At 39.3% G+C, this 21,725-nt stretch overlaps 1 protein-coding gene across 2 annotated transcripts in view; it reads right to left on the bottom strand.

The window, feature by feature from the left end:
* Positions 1–21,725, bottom strand: part of plcb3 (phospholipase C, beta 3 (phosphatidylinositol-specific)) — a 52,705-nt gene that overhangs the window by 22,789 nt on the left and 8,191 nt on the right. For both annotated transcript variants that reach the window (XM_040140592.1, XM_040140593.1), the window contains exon 2: positions 14,401–14,487. In XM_040140592.1, the coding sequence (XP_039996526.1) occupies positions 14,401–14,487 (87 nt within the window). The remainder of the gene's footprint in view (positions 1–14,400; positions 14,488–21,725) is intronic.

Genomic DNA, 21,725 nt, shown 5'->3' on the forward strand with positions numbered 1-21,725 from the left:
CAGGCTCATTATTGCTCCAAATGAGTCTGGGTGAGAGTTTTCCAGGAGTCATGTTGTGATACAGTGCCATAATTTACTTTAATTTACTGTTTTTGGTGGACCAAAGAACTCTGCTTGTGTGAAGCCTGCTTTGTGTATTTATGCCTCAGTTAGTGATTTCCTACATTTCCCAGAATGTACTCCCATACCCCTTCTACAGATCGTTCTGAGCTTGTTGCGCTCAGCTCTGGATTACATAGACAGGTAGCTTATAGTGGAGTTTTTCCAGCTGAGAAAAGCTGAGTCACACCCTTTGCTCAAAGTGTGTCCTGCTACAGTGCATTCAGGTCTAACTGAGCCTAGAAAAAGCTAGTGTTGCACAGTATACCGATACCAGAAGAGTATTGCAATACCCTGCTGTTAAAAATGGTAAGATGCCCCATTTTAATAGTGGGTGCTTCCACTCCCTTCAGGCTTTTTTAGCTTCATAGTGACAAAACAAGAGGCATGGCTGCTACTGAAGCGCTCTTGCTGACCGTGCACGGATCGTCGATAAAGCAGACGCAAGAGGCAAAATATGGCATTATTTTGCTTACACAGCTGACAGTCAAGTCCACGGACACCACAAAGCCTGTCTGTAAAAGACATGTAAAGGTATATAGATATTTGGGCAGGTATCCTACTGCAGTGACAACACTAGAAGAAGCTCATTCTCCCTCTTTGATTCTAAGGAAGCAATATCAAAACTATTACTGCTTATGTTTTACATTATTGAATTATCTAAATCAACCCCCGCAGCACTGATCTGATCCACTGGTGCCATATAGTGATGTATCGTTGTCTGATAGACTGTGACCTGTCTATTGTTTATACACAAACTAGCGCAACTATTCAGCTATTAAATGGAAAGTCAAGACTGAACTTCGAATCTCAGCTATTAAACCGCCATCGACAAGAAGTCCTTAAAGAGATTTTAAAAAATGACAATTATAACATCTACAGATTCATAACAGCTGTGCAAACACAATTTCCAGATGAATATCATGTGATATGGTCGAAAGCTCCAAAAGAACTATTAATGGACCTTGTGGTTATACTGTTTTTGCAACTGCTGTTTCCAAAGTTAAGAATTAACTATGAGTCTTAGTGACATAAAGATATTTACAGTAATTAAAAGTCACCCAGTGTCTCTCACTCCAAAGTTTGACCGCAGACTGGAGAGATTTGCTCTTTTACATTGAAATTATATACAAAAATTCCAGATGAGCACACTGCTTGATCTGAACATTTACAATTTAGTAGCATTTAAAAGTTTGAAACAGTGCCGGATAGGAGTGAGAAATATGGATATAATCCTTAGTATATGTAATTTTTAACTGTTATCAAGATTTGTGATATAGTTAATTTTCTGGAACTGTTAATGGGAATGTTTGTCTTTGGCTAATCCACTGAATTGATGTAAATACCTGACAGATCAAGGCATGTTTACATGCAAACTAGTATCCTGGTTTTTAATATTATCTTGATTTTGAGCATATTCGAGATATGACCTTTACATGGGACATAGAGAAACTTGGCTATTAGTTTCCCTGTTTATGTGATTCTAATATCCAGGTTTGTGATCATCAGCGTCAGTGCAGGTGTGTCTTTGACTTCATGACATGCAGCCAATATGTCTTCTCTGTACTGACTGAGTCACCTTAACAGCAGAAGATGAACCCAGTTTGTTTTCTGACTGCCTGACCAAGTCTGCGTTTACCTTTCTGCTGGATTTAGCTTCTCCATATCATTAGAAATGGAAGATCAGAGCAACAATACAATGTATCCTGTGCATGACTGGTATCAGAATTTTATTTTCATTTCAGCACATACTATAGACCATAGCTGGATTGTTTATCATCATGTTATTTGCCAATAAGTTGAGCAGAATACATGCCTGCACATGGGGCAATGAACCTGGATGAGGTGTTTAAATGCAGCAGTGTCCCCTTGAGTACCCTAGATAGCACATTTGGGTTTACCAGAACCGATGTAAGGGCTTATTCGGGCCTCTGAAGTGATGTTATGAGGTTGACATGTGCAACACATAAAGAGGATACACCTATGTCCTGATAATAACAGGATACTGCCGGCAGCCAATTAGCTAAGCTTAGCACAAAGACTGGAAACAGGGGGAAAGAGGTAGCCTGGCTCTGCCCAACGGTAACAAAATTCAGCTAAAAATACCTCTACAGCTCACTAAACTATCTTGTTTGTTTAATCCATACAAAAACTGAAGTGTAAAAACAACAAGTTGAGGTTTCCTTCCTCCAAGAAGTCGTATAGCCAAGAAATAATCCCACAAATACCCCCCAGGTAAAAAACTCTTTATTTTTACACTTTGGTTTTAATATGGATTAAATAAACAAGATATATAAAATGTAATGTAGTGAGTTTTAGAGGACCAGACTGGCTGTTTCCCCCTGCTCCCAGTCATGATACTAAGCTAACTGGCTGCTGGCCGTAGCCTCATATTTATCTGACAGACATGGGAGTGGTATCAATCTTCTCATCGTACTCTCTGCAAGAGAGTGAATAAGCTTATTTCCCAAAATGTTGGACTATTGCTTTGAATAACATTATAATTTCTCACGTAGTAGCTTCTAAAGTAGCTTACCTTTTGTTGGTCTACAGTTGTGTGCATAGGTGGTTTTGATCCAACAATAGTTATTAAGTTAGTCTATATTTAGGCACAAAACACAAGTACGGTAAATGTTACTGCTCTTTGATTAGGTGTTCGCTCACTAACTCTTTTCCTTCCTTCATTTCTTTGATTGACTTTTCCACTTCCCCTCCTTCCTCCTGCCCTGCCTCTCTACACCACTCATTTTCTCAAGATTAGAAAAATATGAAAGGGCAACTAAACAATCAAGAGAGTGCCACTCCTTTCCTGTGACGCGCCTGTGCGTGTGTTTGAAAGATGACCACAGCTAAATATGTCTCGAATGACCAATCACGGCTCCTATCAAGTGGCACATAATGACGGAATATAGAAAACTGATCCTCACACACACACGCACATACAGCACTAACATGCACGGTGCCAGGACAGCATGCGTCTCCACCCTCTATGACTTGGCTGCGACCCAACCGGCCAATCAGTGCAGAGGCTAGGAGAGGAGAGGAGAGGAGCAGTCTTGACAGAAGAGGACTTTAAAAGGACCCAGAAACATCGTAGAACTAAAACAGAGAAAACTTCAAACTGTTATGGCTGTGATGGCAGAGTTGGCTAGGTGTTTAGAGAAAGAGATGGATGGAGACACTTAATACCCCTGTGAAGCATGGGACTCTATAACTCTGTATCTGTGTCACCTCGTTACATTTCCTCTTTGTACATCAATAGGATGTCACTCTCCCTTTCTGTCCCTCCTCCTCTATCGTTCCCTGCTTTATCTGTTTATCTCTCTCTCGCTTGCTCTTTGTCTTTCTTCCTCACTCAGTTGTTTCAAATTTCTGTGGACTGTTGAGGGCGAAAATGAAGAGAAAGTAAACACGTAAGGGAGTACATTAACTGACATTTTAGGCACTTATCTGACTAACTGCTTCAGATGGATTTGTAATTAGTGAAAAATTAGAACCTACACAGAGAAAAAAAAATTTAGAAATTAAGAGAAACAATAAAACATGAAAGAGAGATGACATTCAAATGTATGAGGATTGAAAAACATAATTTTTGAGAAGAAAGGCAAAAACAATTTGAACATCAATAAAATGAGCACACATATAAACAAATCCTACCAAATGTCTCAAATACATACAAAACGCAAATAAATACTGGGCTGAATACAAAAATAGTTGCAGGAATCATAATCTTACAACACAAACCCTCATGTGCAGCTGGCTGCAGCCCACTCACATGCACACGCACGCGCACACACACAGAAAAACAAAACATGAAGAGTAATCAGAGAAGAAAGGAAGAAAGCACAGCTGTATGTGAGTCGGTGTAGTGAAAAACACACACTCACATTCCACTGTTCAACAGACACAAAGAACTAGAGATAGCTGGTTAGCTTAGCTAAGCATAGAGAATGGAAGCAGCAACCACCAACTGCATGGCAACCTCACAGTGACAACCAGAGTCCAGAAGTCACTATCCAAGCCAAGAAATGGTTCCAGCAGCTCCCCGCCAAAACAACAACCTGTTTTTTTTACACATTCGTTTTTATACTTATTAAAAATAATTATTTCTGTTATGATAACATCGTGCTCGCCAAAGTAAGAGCTTAATAGATCTGGAAAGACACAGACATTGGTACAGCAAAGGTTGTAAACAAGCCAACAGTTTAGCCAGATGATCTAAATCACTGTATCTGGAGGCAAAACAAAAAATGAACGCACCAAAATGTTGCTAATGATTTCTCAGTTGTCTATACACAACTACACCAAGTATGGATGGTCAATGTTGAGTCTACTTGGTCTGTATACTGTGATTAATGTTAACAACAGACACGTGATAATTTTAAAGTACGTATGGCTAACCCAGGGGTTTATTTACTACATGTACGATCGTCTGACTGCACGTTTCTCGCCCCATCTGACATCTTATTGGTAATGATGCTGTTTTCCTCAATCTCAGCAGTTAACTTTGTAATTACACTGTTATTAGTTTTTACAGAAATGATCACCAAAACTATAAGAATAAGAACCAAGTTGTCAAAAAATGTAATTATCCTTAATAGTTATGTGGATTTTCAACCATGCTGCTGATACATACATTGTGGCAGTTTTATTAGCTAGGCAAAGAGAAATAAAAGGACATTGTGAACACGCACCCACACAGAAACACAAATTTTGGAGGAAGCATCTGCTTAAACAATGAATTCGATACCATGCGGTTTCTCAGTTCATCATACAGAGACAAACTGAATTTCTATGCTATGTGTGAGTGTGAGTGTGAGGGTATGTGAGGAAGAGAAAGAGCAAAAATGAAGACTGCTCTGCCATGTGCACTAACAGATAATGTCAACAGAAAATAAAACATGTGACCAAGTGAAGTAAAGAACCCAAAAGAGAGGAGAAAAAGGGAGGAAGCTGTCACATTATCGACTGACACACTCAACTTCCCCTGCGAACCGCTCACTGGGTGTGTGTGTAAGAATGACCTCCTGCATTTGTGTATATGTGTGTGTGTTATGTAAACCCTTGGTCCAAGTTAATTCCTTGTGGATGTTTGACTTGAGCCACGGAGATAATCTCGATTAGATCTCTACTTATACCTGCCAACAATCATTCTACTAACAATTCAGCTGGCTTACTTATGCACACACACTCAAAAACATGCACAGTTTCAGAGTACCACAAGAAAAGTTGTAAGAAGCTGTTACTACAGGAAAAAACATGAGTCACATTTCAGATTTTGGATTCACTTCCAACCCTGGCATGTCCACACACAAACAAAGGTACACACACACACACACACACACACACAAACACAATATTACCAGTTCAGCTGGATATGGCTCTAGTGCCTCAAAAGATGGCAGTGAAGCAATTCACAATCAGTGCAGAAAATTAAATAATAACCCTTGTTCAGCCCTATGTAAAACCCTAACCTCTCACACTAACGAAACTCACTTCTCATATTGGATCGTCACAGTTCAGATCACATTCGCCCCTCCAGCAAATCCAGTTATATGGAATGACGTGAGACTAGAGCAGCCCCCTGGGGCGCTAAAATGTTGTTGCAGCTAACACCTGACACTCTACAGTAAGTGTTTGTTTGGGGTTTGTATATATATATGTGTGTGTGTGTGTGTGTGTGTGTGTGTGTGTGTGTGTGTGTGTGTGTGTGTGTGTGTGTGTGTGTGTGTGTGTGTGTGTGTGTGTGTGTGTGTCCTACCCCTCAATCTGTTCATGGTATGTGAAATCAATTCCACACCATTTCAGGCTAAATTGGAGTGTGGCGACTCAATTCAATCCTTGGGGCAAGTGTCTAAAAGCCCAGGGTCTATTAACATGACCTGCACACCTTAAGGGAGGGAGGGACAGGAAGAGGGACAGAAGGAGAGAGCAAAATTCAGGAAAAAGGGCAAGAGGAATGGAAGGAGTGGGAGGAGGAGGGAAAAGAAGGGGCAACGAAATTCCCCAGGACCCCCAACTCCCCGTCTGAGCAACTTCCTGCCCACTTTCCCACGCCAAGAGAGAGAATGGGGGAGATTAGAAGTGTTGTTCTAAGAAATTAAGAAGCAATAACTCTGGAGAGAAGGGACCATGTGAGAAAACGCATTGATGAGAAGAAGAGGAAGAAGAAGATGGGGGCAGAGGGAGATGTGGGAAGAAGTGAGATTAAAAAGAGTAGGAGAAAAATGGAGGTACAGAGGTGAAGGACAAAGAGAAAGAAAAAATGGAGAGCAGAGAGGGAGGAAATGTCATCCTTCAGTTTATATAGGACGAACAACTCTTGCCTCATCTCTCTGACGGCTACCAGCTGTCCCCCGAGATGGAGAGACACAGGGAAAGAAAAAGGGGGAGAGAAAGACAAACTGAAGGTGGATTAGCAGCATAGAAACACGGCAACAGTCAACAGCAAAAGTGCAAAGGAAGGATAGCGAAAATAAAACAGAGCAAGCAGGAGGATTATCCATAGTGCCAGGTGCAATTAAACTCATCCCACTGTGGCAGGTGAGGCTGCTGTCTGCCAGGATCAGCTCGACAGCACTTAATCAAACACTCCTCTTCGTTTATTGGAAACTACATTTTAGCTGACAAATCATCTGTGCTGACAGTGACAATCTGGAGAATTATTGCAGAAATGTTCTTAAACAAGGAATCAAGGTGCTTGAATAATATCTAGCCTGGCTAGCACTGTTTGGCAGCGTAGTGGAGACCAGGCTTTACATGTTGTTGGTTCTTAAAACCACATTAATCATCAAATCCCACCACATTCTCATGTACTGTATCTATTCTCTATTTGCTTTCCAATAAATCAAGTCTAAGATGGTAAGTTGACTGACAAGAATAAATGGGAAACCCCCACATCACTGCAAACCCATGGGGACGGCCCTACAACAGAGAGCCAGTTAAACAGCTAAAAAAATTAAGCAAGTACTGAAACTGAAATTCCCTTTGATTAGAGGTTTAGCCTCTCTGAGGTAGCGCGGGAAGACTTTTGTAGGAATTTTTTTATTTTTATGAATTTTATGGATTTTTTTTAACATAACCTCTCAGAGCTCAAGGTCTTACAACAGTTATGGCCACATGGGGCTCAAAACAGGCAACCACTTTATTAGTATATTATCCCATCGCAACATATAATGCAATATCCATGAATATTAAAGGAATACTACACTGGAAATCTACAGATAGGTGACATATTAAAGGAAAAACCTGAATAAATGAGTGAAAACATTAAAAATGCAGATGCTTCTATTGATAAGGTGTGCCGCATGATACAATTAACATCCCATCATGCTCTCTGACATGTTTAAAGATGCTGAGCAGACTTAGTTTACATCCATTTTGGATCAAGATAGCAAGAAGCAATGATCTAAAAGAAGAGATGGGCTTTCACAGGGCATGATAAGTCAATTATTAGTTCAGAGTATAAAGATGACATAAATCTGGCCTTCACAGCCAGCGCATCACAACCCAACTGGACTACACTGAACACCTAAAGGAGATTCTGGAAAGACATGTTAGCAACACGATTCTTCCCATTGATTCTGCTTCATTTTGGTTATTTTATGATGTTTATTTGTCACCCATCTTTATGTTTTCAGTAACAAATATTCATCCTGTAGGCTTTACCCGCAACAACATCTGCTAAACACCTCAGATGTCTAATTTAGGTTGCAAATGTAAATGGAGGTGAGAGAGAGTTTGGCCCAAGGAATAACAAAAGAAGGAAACATACAGCAGGATTAGGGTGAAAGCATATGTTGTAACAGATGTGCAAATTTGGAATGTGAATGTGGAACTTGTGTAACTCACGGCCACTGGCATGCACTTTGCGTTTAGCATTTTAGCCTCACTCGTATTATGGTTTTGGCTTCCAAACTGGATACCATGGGCCCTTAAGGGTTATTGAAGGGGTTACAGCAGGTCCCAAACAAATGGAATAATAGATTTTTACTTTTATAGATTTAAAGATGAAAACAATAAAAGACTGTATGTTAAGGTCTACATGATTTGTAGACAATGTACAATGAAGTTTTTTCCTGTTGCAACTCCTTTATCAAATTGGTCTATGGTCTAAAGCATGTCTGTGCCTTACATGACCAGCTTCGAAGTTTGGGAACTGGTGAAATATGGACTGTTTAATTTAAAGCTGCCACTTGGAACAAAGCTCTCTGTGGACTGCATATATTAGCGGTGTATCTCTCCAAGGCACTACATCCAACAGGATCAACCATGTTTTACTAAAACTCGACTTAGTCTGTATTTTATGTAGTTGAGTCCTGCTGTCATTACTTTTGAAAATTTTTATAAAATTCAACTCCTGTGTTCCCCTCTCCATTTATGCCTGGGGAACACCCATAATAACTAATATAAATCACAAGAGCAAAGCTGCACCTCAGTTAGATTAAATTAAATCTTTCAAGTAAATCTTTCTGATCATGTTAATAATAACTTTATCTCTAAGTGCAAAGAGTGAACAGATTTTAAGAGTCAGGAATGACAGAAAGAAAGACACAGTGAGTGAAAGGGAAAGAAAAACAGTGCAGACTGGTGCATGATGGGGTGTGCCTCCCTCATTTCACTGCCAAGCCATGGTGTGTGTGTGTGTGTGTGTGTGTGTGTGTGTGTGTGTGTGTGTGTGTGTGTGTGTGTGTGTGTGTGTGTGTGTGTGTGTGTGTCTGTCAGCAACAGTTGGTTGTTATCGCCACTGACTCAAGCATTATGGGAAATTATGGGCTCTGAATACACACATACACACACACACACACACACAAGTAAGAGGTCTTGTAAGTCAAACCTCTGAATATTACAGAAAGATGGAGAGAGGGAGATAACTGACAGAAAAAGGGGGGGGGGGGGGTGGAGGACAGAGAGAGACGTGGAAGATTATTTTAGAAGGACGAGGAAAGTAAATATCAGCTGACTGGTAGAGTAGGAGGAATATTGTCTAAGACGACGTAGGCAAATCCTGTTCTAAAGAAAAGGACAGAGACAGAGACAAATTAAACATTGGAAAAAAGAGGGAAAACTAAAGAGATTTTGAAAGGAAAATGTTAAACAAAGTGAGGCCTAAGAAGAAGGTGATACGAAGCAGATGGAGATAAGTGAATAGAAAGAAAATAGATTCAGGAAGGGATAGCGATAAAATGTGGCATATTCAGATTCAGATACACGAGGGGAAAGAAGGGGAATGAGTTAAACCAGACTTAAGGAAGAGAAATTATGAAACGAGTGTAAAAGAAAAGGTGAAAAGAGGGAGACACGTGATCCAAATAAAGTTGAGAAATAAAAGGAGAGAGGCCAGTAGACCAATGATGGATAAAGCAAGAGAAAAGGCAGGAACGTTACTCTCCAGGATGCACGTAGATAGACATGCAAAGGGGTTGTTTGTCTGTTTCTTTTTACACTAACGTTTACATGCTTTTTCTTATCAATTAAAAACCTGCATCACAACAGGAGTTCGACCAACCAATCAGCTTGCTACTGTATATTGCCAACAAATTCTTGCTTTAACTCTGTCCCATTCAGCAACAGCATTGTTTGTTAACTGCATGGCAAAGCAAAACTTAAAAGCAAAGGCAAACATTTTATTATATTTTTGGAAATGATATTGCATTAACATTGTGGAAATTACTTGATTCTCATATCCTACATTACCTCATCAATACAATGCGGTTTTCTCTATAACTGTAGTTGGGGAAAAGAGTGTGTGTTTCAAAAGTCCTCCAGTTGCTCAGTCCCTTTCAACTCAAATTCAAAGGGGCTGAGCTTTTATGCATGTGTGCCCGTCCTATAGAAAATCCAATGTCAGTACTGCCTCCTTCTCCTCTTCATACAGTGAGTGGTACTTTCTATCGTCTTTTCTCAAGTTGAGTATTGTTGTTTTGACATTTTTAGGTTGCAAACTTTTGGACGTCCTTGTATGTCTTTGCTAAGATACTAAAAATAACTTTAGTGAGCATGATCCAGTTCTGCTCACCGACCATGGGTAACCGGAATTTCACAAAGCAGATACAATACATCTTTATTATATCCAAATGGAAAGAATCCTTAAATTAAAGCTATAGGCGTTTTTATTTGAATCACTGTATTGTTTGAGATCTGAAGTAATAAGAGGAGCAGAGCAGTAAAAATAAAAACCACACTGGAGTTCAAATATTTTGGGTACCTCTATTCAGAGAAATGGGTTCCATCCAGAATATCCTTGTCATCTGTGTAAAAGCATATTAACTGCTCTCTTTAATAATAGCTGGATATCTGTGTTGCCATGTCCTCTTTCTTTTCAGCTTGGATTCAAAATCTCCTGGGGAGCCGCAACGCTGAATTAAAGCTTCACTCTGAGATCGCTGGAATAAAACCCCTGTCAGCCACTTTGAAATAGGACTTCTGTAAAGCCACAGTTACTTGGGTGCACTTATTTTCACCTTACAACAGCGCAGAGAGCTTCATTAGACCAAAAGGAGGTTGAGGAGGAGCAGAGGGCATGTTTTCCATGTCTGTCCAGATTTAAACCTGCGTCACTGTAGAAACTTAATACACAGAAAAGTTGAAGAAACACACATCACCACACTGGCCACACAGTTTGACTGACAAGTGATCTCTGGGAAGTACAGTACAAAAACACCAAAGTAATGACTGAAAAAATTATTCGCAAAAAACAAACTTTACAATATACAGTACATCTTTTTGACAATAACATAAATGAACTACCATTATTAGTCACTGCCAGTCTCTGACCCTGTTTTTTTCATGTCTAAATACCCACATATCCCTGTAATTGGCCTTGGAGATCTGGATGATTTGAGGCATATTTCATTTTTTGTTGCAGTGACTGACAGCGAGCTGCATTCCTGCTACTGAAATAAGAATAGTGGCCCCCATCCAGCTCAGTCATGCCAACATTAACAAAGATGAAAAGCAGTAAGTAATGAAAGAAACGCCAAATATTGTGGCACATAAGGCAAATGAGGTGGCACTGGTGCTGCTTTTTCCTTGTATTTCCAGTGAGGCAGCTTGAATTTACCTTGACTTAGGAATTGTTGCAGTTTTAAGATAAAATCTTACAGGGTAGTATGAAAATGAATAATTTGCATGACTGGATTCAAAGTAACTTAACATATCAGTCAGTTTAACTGATATTTCATCTAGATTTCTACACTCCCAGGGGTTCAGAAGGGGCTGATCTGCCTTCTAGTCTTTCTTTGCAGATTTCTGTCTCTTATTACATCTCCTGTCAACCCACACCATATCTAATATGACACCATCACTTTTGTTTCCTCTTCCAAATAAGTGCGGCTAAAGCATGACTGGATGTTTGTGTTTCCTGCCCAGACCTGACTTCTTTTCAGCAATTTTGCTACGAAATTAATTTGGCGAGTACAATATGGGCCTGTTGCCTATACTAAGGTCCTTATAGGCAAGTCTCACCACTCAGCAGCCATCTTGGCAACACCCCCAGGCAGTTATTTCAGGCTAACAAGATAAGACCCCGATCTCAATGAAGAGGGAGAGAGCCATAACTTCACTTTCAATGGTCCCAAGGACATAAAAACTGCATGTAATGAATCACCTGTCAAATCTGATAAGAACCGCTTAAAAAGTTTGGTGACTAAGGTTTGAAACACTTGTTTTCCGCAAGTTATACTTCTACTAGACATGTGCAAGGTTTCACAACACCAGCTTCTTTCACAGCTCAATCCAGAGTGCTGTGACGTGGTGCCATCAGCTCATCCCACCAGAGCACTGGAACGAATGCAAGAGTTTATGTCTAATGTTTGAATAAATCAATTTGATGCATCGAAGCCCATCTGCACCTGCTCCTTCCTGCCAACACATCAGTTGAAACTGCCGTGAACCTCAACCTCAACTCGGTTGTTATAAAGCGGAACATTGTCTCTTTGGCGTTAGACTTTTTTTCTATTCAGGATCCTTTAAGTTGTTTGTCTCGTCCCTTATAATGCCTCTGCTTACACTTATTCAGTATGTAATAAATTCAAAATTCAGAAAGAGTGGCACTGATAAAAAGCACTGTCAATCTGACCAATAACATAACATGTTGTCCTATCAGTAAACTAAGGTAGTGTTGTTCTAGTGAGCCATGCCAATCAGATAACCATGACACAAAACCCTATAAGAAATAATGTGAGGGAATATTTTCGATTTAACTCAACTGATGGAAAAATGGTGGATAAACTTGTCTTTGTAAAATGAAGTTACGTTAGCTCGTCACTCATTGACACTGCAGAGGCAGAAGTAATGAACAGAACAATGTTAATTCTACAGTGGAGTTTAGGATACGGCTACGTGGGTTGTGTTTGAACTCATTCTTAAGAATAACGTGTAATTTTAAATTTGTTTGAATTTGATTTTTTGAAATAGTGATACTGCCGGTAGGAGTATGGCCAAGCTACAAACGGGCTGTCTTTAAAACAGGGGTGACTCTGACTAACCCTTCTACAGAACCCGGCAGGATTTGAATACAATTTACCAATGAATGAGGACATGAAGGGGAACACCACCAATTTAACTGTATCAAAGTCTGGTTACAGGTCATGGGGAGTACTACTGCATATGAGAAAAAAGTCATATAAAGTCATTCATGGCTCTCTGCTCATCTCTGCTTGGGGCTAGCAGCTCGAGGCTACGTTAATCACCACTAGCACACCTGAATCCCAGGCTCAACTGTTTCGGTCAAGTTGCATTGAGGGGAAAGTAGGCGGCAGGTTTTAACAAGGAAGAAGAATGCGTGTAATAAAAAAAGATAATATGTCTGGTTTCAACTGTACGTAGAGAGTCTGTCAATGGAAATGTAATGTTCAGTTGGTAGAGTGCTCTTTTCAGGATGACCTATGTTCTCTTTTTCTTTCTGTAGCTGACTCTTTCTATGGCCAACTTATAGCTCATCTACAACTGATGTGACAACTGAACAACCTCTTGTTTCTAGTTATCTGCCTTAATAAAACTGTAGAGAGGTTTTATCATCATGTTGAAAAGACGATCTGACTCTTTGCTAAACAGTGTCACAGTTGCACCTCAGGCGACAAATGGCCTATTATCTTAATACCACACACGCACACACATACACACATGCATGTGCAGGCACATGCACAAGCAAAACATCAGAGATAAAATGAGTATTTAAAGAGTGTCTGTTATGTGAAAGCATGAACACATGCCGACACACGTGCAGACGGACAGGATGACGTGTGCTTTGGCCCAAATATGTAGACACAGACACACTTGCACTGCATACACACTCCAAAACAAGTGGACACAGCGCAGTGATAATATTGGCTATCAACAGGTCATTCCATACGTGCCTGTTGGATAAATAGACAGCCAGAAATAAAGAGGGAGATGGTGTGTGAGAGAGAGAAAAAGAGAAAAACAGAGAGGAATTAGGATGGGGGAATGGGGGAGGTGGGGAGTTAATTGAGCTGCTCTGTGTATGTATATTTTATATTATATATATATATATATATATATATATATATATATATATATATACACACATATATATACATACATACATACACACATACATAATAACCACAGTTAAAGGTAAAGGTGGAGAGTACACAGAGGAAGAACAAAGTATAATTAGAGGTTGCTTTGTATGTTGGATTTGTTTATGAATTTTTTTTTTAAATTTGTCAAGATTAAAAAAAAAAAACATAATTTGATACAAAAAAGAAATACTAGAATAAAATCACTTTAATACATCTACACTACAAAACCACAGTCAAAATCTGAAAATTCTACATGCTGCTGACTCACTGCCAACTGCTTTTGGCTAATTATGTCACCTAAATGCCTAAAATGTAAAATCCAATATTACTAAACTAATGGCTTAAGCACAGAAACAAAAGATATGGAGGAGAGGACGGTTGTTAGGAAGTACAGATGAATTGACAGAGTGAAAGAGACAGACAAACAAATTGATGAAACCCATTTTGGTTGAACTAATGGACTGGATAAAACCACAATAAGAGACAAAGAGACACAAAGAGAGAGGAGGAAGAAACAACAATTTAGAAAGACGGTCGAAATAGCTGGATGCAGAGGGGCTGTAGTTATCTGGTAGAGTTAAAGTAAACGAGGAACAAGTGTAATATCCATATCGGCAATTATGTTGGTACATTAAAAATCCATTGTGGTCTGCTTTAGAGTGGCCCAATTGATCTTTTCTACTTTGTGAGATTAGCAACAGTCTACTTGGCCTACTTTGAGACCAGCCAGACCGTGTGTGTGCTTGTGTCTTACCAGGTTGGACCCTCCAGTCCAGTAGAGGAAGAACCCATCTGGGTCAACTTTCAGGGTTACCAGGGTGGGAGGCCCACTGTTGGGTTCCTAGACAACAGAAATAGAGCTGTTAGAAGGACACGCAGACAAAAATATCAATTTCTCACTGTATCACACATGCAATTGAAGAGATAAAGTGAGCTTGAAATTTTATAATGGGTAGCCACTGAGCACTTAAAGGATAATCTGTTAATTACAAAATGGGTCTTATTTGGGGGTTTTGGCCATCATTTACATCAGTTATAAAAACAGCCTATCCAGGGATACTGCTGAGATCTGGAAACACAGCAACACTGCCACAACAAGAGAGAAGAGGCAAGAAACAGATGATCAGACAGGTTGCAAACATGCTATATTCAATCTAGAGGTAAACTGAAAAGTGAGCACACTTGTAATATTTGTAATAAACCCTTAATGTACAAGAAAACAGCGTGCACACAAATTTCGGTATGTAAGGCATGTTAAAGTTGACCCAAGAAGTCGGGCTGTAAAGTGTGACGGATGTTTACAATGGACAGTTTGGGTAAAAATGTTATTGTTCGCCTTTGTTTTCTCCTCCAAACACGATCCTGTCTGATGGTCTGACCGCTCATGTTTCTTTCCAGCCTGAATACTTTTTTTTTTTTAAGCAATGTTGCCATGTTCCCATACTTCAGCAATCAATTTGTTGAGTACAACATGGGGCTGTCAACTTTTATTAAAAATTTGAACTACTGTTCTAATGTGGGAACAAAATTAATATTCAATTTGTAATTATTTGCACAAGCAAAACAGGCCGTTCGTTGTACTTCAGAGGTGAAAAAGTTCTGACCATCTGACAGACTCAATGCCCTGTCGTCCTATCAGTAAAGCAGGCTTGGTCTCTCTGCGAATGCTAAATGGAGAAAAATAGGTCAGTCAATCTACAGCGCAGATTAGGATAGGGTTAAGTGGGCTGCACTTCAAGTAAATCAAAAGAATTACATGTTAGTTCTATCAATTTGAATTATATATTTTTAAATTTTTTTATTTTTATTTTTTAAGTGATACTACAAATAGCACTGTGGCTAGAGTTACAAAAAGAAGACCCTGGTTGTATGAAACCATAATTTTCCTTAATGCGCTGATTCTTTTCACTACAGATTGGGGTTCTAAATGAGTCATGGGCTCATTTCTGCTTGAGTACCTTGTAGAGCCTCAAAATTAAAATCAAATGTAGTCTTCCTGTTATCTGCAGCAAGTACATTGTGGAGCCCAAAAAAGACCCAGGCCCTGTGAGCCATTTTCTTCCCGAGCTGTAGTTAAAGAAAATCTAAACTTACTTTCTGGTGCAGCTGTTATCTTTGAGTCTCATGTCTATATAAAAAGATCATGTGATATGAAATAAACTGTTCTTGGCAGCAGTGGCTGTACCTGCTATTTCATGGTGCCTTGCCATTATAGGATTGTAGACAGACAGAAAGACAAACAGGGATTTTGTGTTTGTGTGCACGTGGCGTGCAACAGCTGTTTTGATGCTGGAAACCACACAGTTTGGCCAGCATTCAAGTGCAGCATAGTGATGGCACACCAGCCCGCATCAAAATGTCAATTGCCTCATCATTATGGAGTCATATGCAAGATACCATGACTGCATGCATGCATGCACACACACACACACACACACACACACACACACACACACACACACACACACACACACACACACACAGAACTACATGCTCTGTAATTACAGTGGTAAGCAGTCATACTCTGGTTCAAAAGACAAACATATTGTCCAGACACCCTGGGAGGCAAGAATGATGATCTACATTGTTGTCATTACAGTGACAGATGACTCATGTACACATGTCATCATGAGCATCATTATCACCATCAGATGGGCAAAGACACAAAGGTCTGCCTCACAACCCACACACAAATTTGCCACAAACATATTATCAAATGAGATAGGTTTACAAATATGTGACACACAAATACGTAATCAGTGACTCCATACAGAAGAACAAATAAAATGGCTAACACATGATTTTAAAAAAAGCTGATGTATAAATGGTCCTAGTTTCATGTTTTAACACATGCAAACAGACAGAAAGGTTGAATGTTGAACATAACAAACACAATCGTACCATAAAATAAATGATGCAAATCAATGCCACAGTGACCTCAGTGAACTGGGATACTACAGCAAAGATAAGCACATTTTACAGGACTCCATAAAGGACTATTTATTTCATAAATAATCAGAATAATAATGCGATAAATGGAGGGATAATCCATCAGTAGCTAGAAAACTGGCATAAAACAAACAAAAAAAGCAATGTTAGTTTTACAACAGAATTATAATTTCAAGTCAAAAGTCCAAAAATCCAAACATTTTTACGATTATAGCCGGTTAGCTTAGTTTAGCATAAAAACTGAAAGCAAAGTGGAATAGCTAGCCTGGTTCTGTCAAAAGATAACATGAGTATGCCCAGAGCACCTCTAAAACTCACAAATTAGCATTTGTTTGTTTAAGTCTTATAAAAAACTAAGTGTAAAAAGAACAATTTGTGGTTTAAGTCACAACTCCTGAACAAGAAATTGTCCAGCACATAAACCCCCCAGAAAAGCACAACTTGCTTAATACACAATATAATGTGTTAGTTAGCAGCTTTGAATGTGCTGGTTGTTGGATTTTGTTACAGTCGGACAGAGCCAAGTTAGCTGTTTCCCCATTTACAGTCTTTATGCTAACGTTAAGGTACACATGATTCTCATCTATTTCTACGCAAGAAAACAAATAAATATATTTCCCAAAACTTCAATCTATTCCTTAAAGAAGCCTTCTTAGTTTTAACTTTTTTCCCCTTCCCTAGGAAAAGCTGAACATACCTTAAGTTTAGGCTCCAAGGTTGGCTAACACGGAGAATGTTAGCAAGAGAAGTAGAAGTTTGGGTTGGGATAAGGAAGAGAAAGAGGAAAAAGAGAGGGTTTGAAAAAGGAAAGGATGGGAGGAAGATGGACAGGAGTGGGGTTAGAGAAAAGGGTGAAGATTGGAACAGAAAAAGAGACAAAAGGTCAGGAGTAGAAGAAGAGAGCATGCAATTGATGTCTTGTGTTCAACCACATCATGAGACCTTAATAAACACTAGTAAATTTATTATTTCTAAGGTACTTCCCTAGCTTACAATTAGGTAATTATGAGACTACTTTGTTACAAAACGTGTCACTCTGGAGCACCAACAACAATGAAGATAGCAGGATTTGTTACAAGGCTTTCCTATAAAACCCAGTGACAGAATGTCAGCAGAACTTTGCGTTTAACTTCAAATGTGTAGCTGACTGTGCACTATAAACTACTGAACGTGTGACATGTTTTTACTCACTGGAACCAGGGGAAAACTGTACAAGTCCAGTTTCATGCCAGGATTGCCATCTCTAGGCTGTGACCTGATGGCAGATACTCTTGTGCAAGTGTCAGCACTGAACAGTTCTTTAACTTACAGTGAAATCTGAGTTTGTAAATCTGCAGCCATTATGGCTTATGTTTGTTTATCTTTTGTGTGCTAAGTTTAATTCTCTGAGACAACAGAACTGAATACAATACAAACTGCAAACAGTCCAGATGTCCCCACTTCCAAAGTGCTGAAAATATAACCAACTACAAACCTTATAAGCAGAGATAACTCACATTTGCGAATCAAAATGCCTGGCTTGGGCCATGGAGGCAAATGAGCATATTGTTCAAACATGCAAAAGAAGATATGGGCTACATTATGCACATTCCTCTGGCAAATTTAACTTTAATCCATTTTAGAAAGTGCTCCATTCTACATAAAAAGAAGTCAGTCAGATTTAAGGTTTTTCCAAGCTGGCCAGCTTCTATTCAACTTCACTGACTTTAATTTAAAATTACGATGACAGCTTGTAAGTAGAACAGTATGAACAATCTCACATTACATTTTTGCAGCTGTTTCTTGCTCCATTACTCCTGCTAAGTAACATTAAAATGTAATAAAATTGATTGTTATAGTGGTGGATGAATATACATTATGGAAGGCATACTACTACTACTACTAGGCATGTTACTTTGCAGCAAAAACTTCTTATCTGTACAGTAGTACAGTAGATCAAAAGAGAAAAGAGTAGGAATTGAGAACAAGGGAGAGAAGAACATCGATCAAGGTCATAAGGTCATGTTCAGCAGAAAAAAAACATAACATAAACCTTGTGTTAACTGTATGAGAATGAATGTGTTTTCAACCTGAGTTTGATCCATTCATAGCAGACATCTAGTCATGGGTAAATACCTGGTCACTGCCAAGACCCGGTACTGTAACTTTAGATCCACACACTTCACTGCTATATCAAAGTACTATACCCAGTCCAAAATTGGCTGCCCCAATATGTAGTCCTCACTTGAGATTCAGCATTCAACAATCATGTTCAAATTTATCTGAAATTAATAAGAGCACAATTTATGGTTGCAAGAGCAAGAGATGTCATCACATATATGTATTTTTTTTTTTTCTGTAATCCTATAATAATAACCCAACCGTAACTGTATGGTAATGCTACAGATGAAACAGAAACCTGTATTAGCTTTTTGCCAGATCATAGTTGTACTGATTAGTAGACGCAAGTAAAATGGCTGAAGTTTTATACAGCCCAAGCGTTTGAATGACCTCTGTGTGAATGAGGCAAGCAAGGTATGCTAAGTTTCCTCATTCTTAAGTTTACACATTTAATAGTGTATATTAACCTTTGTACAACAAGGCAAGGTTTCTGTCACTCTTTCTCCTCCTCTCTCTACATTTGTTTCCTTTTTCCTCTCATTACTATAAATTGACTTAGTGTATCCAGTGTCAATACACGCTTTACCATAGATGGGGAATTCAGGGGGCCCAGACTCACAAACATACTCAGAGGAAGGTGATGTATAGGCTCTTGTGACCAGTAATATCACCACATCTCCCGTACAGCTTTCTACGAGCAACGAGCACAGGCTGAAGGGATGAACAAACATACACCATTGTGATCTGATATATTTGCATGTTATGCCTTCTGAGATTTACATACCTGCCATTTACCCGAGTTTTGCATACCCGCCAATTACCTGAGTTTTACATATCTGCCAGTTACCTGAGTTTTACATACCTGCCAGTTACCTGAGTTTTACATACCTGCCAGTTGCTTTCTAGTGTTGCCTTTCACCATGACACACAGACATCTGTTATATTCATCTGTCTTTCTCTCGTTTATTTAATAATTTATCCACTCATTCAATTTACTCACTTAATTCTTTTGTTCCGTTATTTTTCATAATTGATTAAATATTCAAACCAAGCAAAAATGCAATAAAACGTTTGCTGGTTAGAGCTTCTAAAATGTGAAGCACTTCTGCTTTCACTGTAAATTGGATATCTTTGGGTTTTTTGGACTGTTAGTTAGACAAAAGAAAAAAGCTATTTGAATGTGTCACCAAAATTACAACTTGAATTTTTCCCCTATCTTCTAACATTCTATTGACCAAGCAATTAATCAAAGATAATCAACAGGTTAACAGATAATGAAAATAATCATTCATATACTGTTTTCATCCAGTTTTTTTCTGTTCAAGGTCACTGGAAGTCCTGTGTTTAAATTTCTTTCCTAGCACCAAAGGTCACTTCAGTTTTAAGTTGAAATTGAGGGTAAGATGTTAGAAACCTAACCAGGAAATCATTAGCACATGCCCTCCTCACGCATGCACGCAAGCACGCACACACACCTTGTTTACCATAAATATGCACCGTACCGTGTTTTTTCTGTGTGAGAGTGGGTGGTAGGTCCATAATTGGACCGCACTCCACTCCCTAATTAAAAGCCATATGTAGAAGTCTTCTGAAGTCTTGCTCCATTCTTTCCTTTGATTCTTTCAAGTCTCTCTCTCTGTCAATTATCACTTCAGTTAACTCTCTCTCCATCATTTTTCTTCCTCCTTAATTGATTGAAGATCATGTGTCTTTCTCCAGACCCCCTCCAGATGCCCTGACCCTCCGACAAATGCCTTCATTACCTGACAGTAATGTTACACACACACACACACACACACACACACACACACACACACACACACACACACACACACAAACACACAGACACAGACATACACACACAGAAAATGGATAGACCCCCTCTGAAGCTTAGGTCAGACAGCCACCAGCTAATGAACCCCTCTTGAAAATCACAATCTGTAAGGGCATACGCATGCAGAAAGACAAACACACGGCTATTCTGTGTCTCTTCCTACATACTGTCCTCACCACAAACGAATGTGTGTGTGTGTGTGTGTGTGTGTGTGTGTGTGTGTGTGTGTGTGTGTTGTATAATAACAGTCAGGAGAAAGCCATTAGTGAGAAACTGATAAAAGTGGCTGCTCCAAGTGCACCTTTGGTCAGCCATAGCGTATGTGTGTGTTCAGTGACAGCTTGCAGGACTGGTGTGAGAAAGAAGGCCAGCATGCACTCAGTGTGAGTGTGTTTGAGCTGCTGCTTTGGCAACATGGTAAAAGTTGATGACAATAGGTAACCTTTGGACTCGAGCTAGGAGAGGAAAGAGGGAGGAGTGGGACCGGAGGGGGAAAAAACACTATAGAATATAATACAGAAAGAATGAAACTACCAGTTCACTAAAGATGATATTTAGTAGTGGTATTTGTAAGATGTATTTCGCCATTGCATACTGTACTTAAGGTGTAAACATATTTAGCATTTGAGGCCACTCTAGGACTTTTTAGGGAGTTTGTTTTACTTGTGTTCCTCTCAGTACTTTCTGTGCCCTATTTTTATCCTGCACTTTAATTTCTCCACAGGTGTCATGTAACTTTCATCTGATCATACTTAATTCACAGGAAATGAACCACTCACCCTGCTAGTGGCAGAGCCATGTTCTTCCTACTGAACAATACCACGGTGTATACAGGTTTCATTAAGCCATTAAAGTGTTAATATGTTTTTGTTTTTTTTTAATTTGCCCCTATCTTATCTTTATTGAGAATGCCAAATTCCCCTGCACTGTAGGCGTTGTCACTGCTAACTCCACAGTTGACCAACATATTACTGTAGTTGGCTGATATGTGGCTTCACCGGCCACTTTTGTCCCCCCCCCCAATCCCAAGTGTGACGTATATTGTCCAATACCAGTATAGGACTGGCACTTTGCAGAGAATTGATCAGTACAAGTAAAATTCAAGATAAGCTTTAAACAAACTAGTTTGTACAAGGTGTTGTCTGACCAAGTCTAAACACTTAACATGTTGCTCCAAAACAACATCATGAATCGTG

The sequence above is a fragment of the Xiphias gladius genome, chromosome 12 (assembly GCF_016859285.1).
Source record: "Xiphias gladius isolate SHS-SW01 ecotype Sanya breed wild chromosome 12, ASM1685928v1, whole genome shotgun sequence".
NCBI classification, from domain to species: domain Eukaryota; kingdom Metazoa; phylum Chordata; class Actinopteri; order Istiophoriformes; family Xiphiidae; genus Xiphias; species Xiphias gladius.